The following is a 5,426-nucleotide window of genomic DNA, read 5'->3' on the forward strand; positions in this document are numbered from 1 at the left end:
CATTTTATCTAACCACGCAGCTGCCTACTTTCTTCATTGACAACTGACGCTGCTATTCATATGGAAGCCTGTGTCTTAAAATAATCTGTGTGCCTTTCTTTTTATTTTTTTTTTTCTTTTTTCCTCAGGCGGTTAACGCCCAGAAGGGAATATTTATTACTTTCTCAGCCTCATTACTATTCATGCACGGAGGCCGGAGCGGGTGGCGCGGCGAAGCAGGGCCCGCCCCTGCGGGCGCCGGGCGCTCGTCATCGGCGTGCGCCGGGGCCTCGTCATCGGCGTGCGCCGGGGCGGCGGCGGGGCCGGCGGAGCTGCGGGAGCCGGCGAGCGGCTACTCCGGGCCTTCAGGTGTTCCCTTCGTTGCTGGGCGGTGCTGGTGCGGCCGTGGTGGGCAGGGAAAGGCCGGGACCAGCCTCGTGGGCTTCGCTTCTGCGTGCTAGACCGCGGGACGGTGGGGGAGGTCGGAATTGGGGCGGGATGGGGAGACTGGGGCCCGTGGCCTGTGAGAAGGGCTGTCTGCGGGACGTGAAGGAGCGGGTTGGCGTCTTTTACGGGTGCATAAGAGATGCTCAGAGAGGGGACCTCATTAATATGCAAAAATATCTGAAGCGAGGGGTGCCAAGAAGATGAAGCCAGGCTTCTCATGGTGGTGCCAAGCACTAGGACAATAGGCAGCAGGCAGAAACTGAGGCACAGGAAGTTCCACCTGAATAGGAGGAAGAACTTCTTTACTGTGTGGGTGACTGTGCGCTGAACAGATCGTTCAGAGAGATTGCAGAGTCCCCCTCACGGGAGATACTCAAGAACCATCCGGGTGCACTCCTGTGCCATGTGCTCTAGAATGATCCTTCTTAAGCAGGGAGGTTGGACCAGATGAGCCGCTGTGGTCCCTTCCAGCCTTTCCCATTCTGTGGTTTGGTGAGGTGACTTGCACATGGTACCCCCACATCTCTGCAATGGATTCTGGCTGCACCCCAGCACGTGTTGGTGCATGACTGGGCCTCTTGGCTCTGTCATCTTGGTGGCACTTAGGGCTGCAGGGTGTGTGAAGGCAAGCTGAACTATGTTATCACCCTGCAAAACACAGAACTGTAACTCACTGCTGCCCTGAGCAGCAGTATAATTTTGCTGCACAAGCAGCACTAACCCAAGTTATTCAGCTACAACTGTGATCCATCTTAGTTAGCTCGGTGTTTTAGAAGAGTCTGCTGTTTTCCAGTGGTAATGGGTGGCTGCACATATCTTACTGCAATGTGCTAACACTAAAAAAACTGTAGCACATGTGAGTTAAGATGCCACTATGATTATGGCATAGCATACTTGAAAGCTGTAGAGTTTAATGGATTCTTTCCAGTTCTCCTAAATGGAGTGACATAGTAAGGGAGTCTTAAAAAGATGGTTTGTCAAGTGTTGCTTAGACTCCTAAAGTATGAAATGTCCCTGTCCTGTTTTCTGTATCATAGTTTTCCCAGCTGTATTTATGCTGAAACAAACTCTGAAGATGAGGGAAATAATATTTGCTGTAATATTAAGCAAAAGCATCTGAGAGCCATTCTCATAAGGAAGCTTCAAGAAGGCTATTTACTGGCATAAGGGTTAGGAATTCTTGTCTTCTGTGTCAGACAGAAGAGCAATACCGAAAACAGCAGCCTCAAAAAACTTAGTAGGAAATATTCCTACTAAGGAATATTTGGTGGGGAAAAAAAAGTGTTTATGTACAGTAACCACCTTAAAATTCATCATTGCAAGTACATTTACAGGTTAGAACAGGATTACTTAAAGATTGGTAGAGTGTGGAGAATATATAACTATTTAGTCTGATGCCATGAAGAAATACTTGTCTTCAAATAAGTCTAAACAATCAAAACCATTGCAGGACATTAAGAGGTGTTTGGAGAATAGCATTGAGTTATTACTCTTGATTTGGTAGGATTTGAAGGGTCGAATTTCATCTCTATGGCCCCTCCTTGTTTGGGGGTTTATTGGTTTTGCTTTTTAATTTCTGCTACTCTTTTGTTCCCAGTTCAGTCTGGGAACAAAACAACACCTAATTGTGACCAGTTCAGTCTGTTCCCAGTATTTCTAATACCGTAGAACAACAAATAGTGTATCAGGTTAGGTAGTGTGTCAGAGGGGGACAAAAGATGACAAGGCTTACCTTCTTTGGTAGCACCATTGTTACATGAGTGGCGTATAAGAAATTATTGAACTTTATATTTCCGGGAAGAAAATTCTTAACATTGGCAGGAAGGGGGAAAAAATATTACTCATTGGTCTTTAATGTTTAAAATACTGTTTAATAGAAAATATCATGCTGTCCTCATCCTTAGAGGTTTTTTATACCAGAGTGGTAAAGCTCTGTAGAACCTGGTGTTACTTTGCGTATAAGAAGTTGAACTAAATGACTTTCTGTCAACCTGAATTAACCCATGTCCTGTGCATCAAATATAAATGGAATTTGTTTGTATTTACTTTTAAGGAATGATTTCATGTTCTCTTACCTTTAGCTTGAGATATTAAAGTGACTGTGTATGCCTTGGAAACAAAAAACAAACCAAAAAACACAAACCCAAGCTAATGTGCATGTTGTGTATTTTTTGTTTTAGAACATGGATTCACAGAAGGATGTTCAGCCTCCAAAACAGCAGCCAATGATTTACATTTGTGGAGGTAAAGAAAAGACACTAGTGATTTTTTTATTACTTGTTACTGGACATTTGGTGTTTTAATAATGAATAGTGCTTAGTCATTATACTGAAGGGTACATAGATACAAATAGTTGCAGGGTATATCCTGATGATGTTTAAAGCTTTATGCATTGATGGTGACACATGGTCACCATCATACACATGGTACCTACACAGTGTTGTAGAGGTAATTCCCTAGAGCGCGTGTTGCTGTGTGGAGCTCCTCGATCTCTGTATGTTTTATTGACAGTGCTGTAAGGGCACTCAGCTTTCCCTGAAATAGAGTAGTCAAATTTTCTCTTACCTATAGATAAATCAACAACTTAAAAATTGGTGATTTTCAGGAATCCCTGGAATATTTTGTCTTTTAAGACAATAGACTTTGGGCTTTGGAGGGATGAACTGAAATTTTCATTAGTAGATGATCTAGTATCAAGTGTGGAATGTGTTCTATGCTGTAATATTTGGGTGATTTTTAGCAAGATTCTCTTTTATCTTAATGTAAGTGAAGCTTGCTTTTTGTTTTCTCTTTTTCTTTTTTTTTTCATGGTATCTTGTTACCATTAATCTCTTGATGCAGATTCATTGCACTTGCTATGTTTGTTTTCCACAAATAGGAATTTGACTATCACAACTTTTCAAAGTTATCTGTGCATTAACAGTGCTGTTCTTCTTTGCCCCCACTTCCTTTTTCTTCCTCTATAACATCAGAATGTCATACAGAAAATGAAATAAAGGCAAGAGATCCTATCAGGTGCAGAGAATGTGGCTACAGAATAATGTACAAGAAAAGGACAAAAAGATGTATCCTTTTACAAGTGCACTTGAATGCCTTTGGAAAGCTGTGGATGGAGACAAGGGGAAACAGAATGTAAGGGAAACAGAAGATTCAAAAAAATCGCATAGTAATTCTTCAGGGTCAAAAATCAATACAGTAGAGCAAACTACTATAGCACAATCTCTATCTGCAGTGTTATTTGGTACCTGTTTTTTTTTCTGGCACTTTCTCTTTTTTTTTTTTTTTTTCCATTTTATATGTGTGATACATTAAGTTACTGTATTCTGCTGGGTACTGGGTAAACTACTGTGAATTGTTGATATTATTCAGGGTCTTATTAAAGATCACTTTTGAATTACTTTATGTAGAAAGTTGTGATTAGATTTAGACAGTCTCTTTTTCTCTCCCCCATCTTTTTTTCAAACAAAACATATTTTTTTCTTTAACTGCATTATTCCAGTGGTAGTTTTTGATGCTCGATGATGTCTGCTGAAGATAGTGACTTCATGATACAATCTTTTCTGATAACTTTGTTCTGTAAAACTGTTTGTGTATAAATGCACACTCTTATTTGTGTTTTAAGAGATTGAAATATTAAAGTTTACTGTAATACTAAATTTTGTCTATATTGTTTTCCATCAATAGATTTCTAAAGCTGTTGTTTAAATTGTAGTCAAAGTATGCAGTATTTTTAAAGTTCAGTGATAATTGTCTTCTTTTTGAGTTATCTTTGTTTTCATTACTCTCATCTAAACTTTATTTGCATTTTAACTTTGCTAAATGTTCTTTGGACTCCTGTGAATTGCATAAAATAACAGTGGTTTGAATAAATTCTACTGAAAATAAATAGAAGGCTATAGATGGCCAGATTTGAAACAGATCTGGATTTCAAAAAATAAAATCTTAAAGGATGTCAGAGCACCCAGTTGTGGACACCCAGTTGTGGACATGTCAAAAGTGTGGATGTCTGAAAGTGTGAAAAAATCATTTCTCCTGAAAGAAGAGGGAGAGGGAGGCAAGTTTAACATTAAGAAGCAGTGTGGAAACAGAAATTTCTTAAGTGCTGTTTGACTTGTATTTCTTATATTCAAGAAAATAATTAGATCTGTGTAACAAAGATTTTTTGGGTAGCACCCCCAACAAGTGGGATCTTGTTTTGCTTTTCAGATGACTTTTCAGGGGTCTGTAATAAGTGGTGGTTTGTGATGATGAGCCAAAACTTTTTGCATCTGTCTGTTTGTAATGTGTGTTACATAATACCACTGAAGGGTACTACAGCATGCTGCTGCTTTGTGTGTGCCTGATCTCCGTTTTGATGGTGCTAATGGTGCTGAGATAACTTGCTTAACTCATCACTGTAATATCTTTTTTAAGGTCTGCATGACTGTGCTGGCTTGTAAATTAACTGCAGTGGCTTGTTATAGGGGATAAAAAGAGCATTCTGAGATGCTGTTTTGGAGCTGTTAAGATTTTCTTAGGTACCTGATCTATGATATAAAGACTTGATTTTTTTTTCCTGGAAATCAGATACACTCGGGTATAAATGATAACCTTTTTTACTACACGGTTGCTGTCGGTTCACCAGCCTGGCCTGCACAGCGTGCAGCTTGTGCCTGCATGGCGGAACGAAGCTGCATTGCTGCTGACACGGCTGTCCGGAAGGGTGAGGAGGAGCAGCGCTGCCGAAGCTCGCCGGCAAACGGAGGCGGGCTTGGCTCCTCTGCGGGCACGCCGGGTGCCTCTGGCTGCCGGACAAAGGCGGCGAAGAGCCCCCGCCGCCCTCGGGAAGGAGCACGGGCCTGCTTTGGAGAGCAGCGCCGGGGGAGTGCAGAGCTGACGGGCAACACTGCTGTGGGCGCCTGGGGACACCAGCGTCGGGAGAGGGACCGCTTGCTCTCCGCTGAGTGAAACGCTACGCTGAAACGCAAGGGCGATGCTCACCAGAGCTGCACCCGCGGGCG

The 5,426-nt window shown here is 42.0% G+C and overlaps 1 protein-coding gene across 5 annotated transcripts; it reads left to right on the forward strand.

Annotated features, from left to right (window-relative positions):
• Window positions 1–282: 282 nt before the first annotated feature.
• On the forward strand, window positions 283–4,082 carry POLR2K (RNA polymerase II, I and III subunit K). 5 transcript variants are annotated; one of them, XM_041470912.1, is made up of 4 exons: window positions 283–348; window positions 2,607–2,670; window positions 3,399–3,491; window positions 3,926–4,082. In XM_041470912.1, the coding sequence occupies exons 2-4, from the start codon at window positions 2,610–2,612 to the stop codon at window positions 3,946–3,948; spliced, it is 177 nt and encodes a 58-aa protein (XP_041326846.1). In that variant the 5' UTR covers window positions 283–348; window positions 2,607–2,609; the 3' UTR covers window positions 3,949–4,082. The 5 variants fall into 5 exon arrangements, with proteins under 5 accessions (XP_041326846.1, XP_041326847.1, XP_041326848.1 ...); XM_041470913.1 differs by having other exon boundaries at window positions 291–460; XM_041470914.1 differs by having other exon boundaries at window positions 302–387.
• The last annotated feature ends 1,344 nt before the right edge of the window (window positions 4,083–5,426 follow it).

Source organism: Pyrgilauda ruficollis, unplaced genomic scaffold (assembly GCF_017590135.1).
Source record: "Pyrgilauda ruficollis isolate IOZ18807 unplaced genomic scaffold, ASM1759013v1 scaffold25, whole genome shotgun sequence".
Lineage (NCBI taxonomy): Eukaryota > Metazoa > Chordata > Aves > Passeriformes > Passeridae > Pyrgilauda > Pyrgilauda ruficollis.

What these genes read in the sequence shown, in the direction of transcription:
- POLR2K (XM_041470912.1), top strand. Translation starts at nt 2,610, where the DNA reads ATGGATTCACAGAAGGATGTTCAGCCTCCAAAACAGCAGCCAATGATT. An exon ending in AATGATTTACATTTGTGGAG is followed by an intron (nt 2,671 to 3,398) that starts GTAAAGAAAAGA and finishes CTATAACATCAG; the next exon opens with AATGTCATACAGAAAATGAA. An exon ending in CAAGAAAAGGACAAAAAGAT is followed by an intron (nt 3,492 to 3,925) that starts GTATCCTTTTAC and finishes GCATTATTCCAG; the next exon opens with TGGTAGTTTTTGATGCTCGA.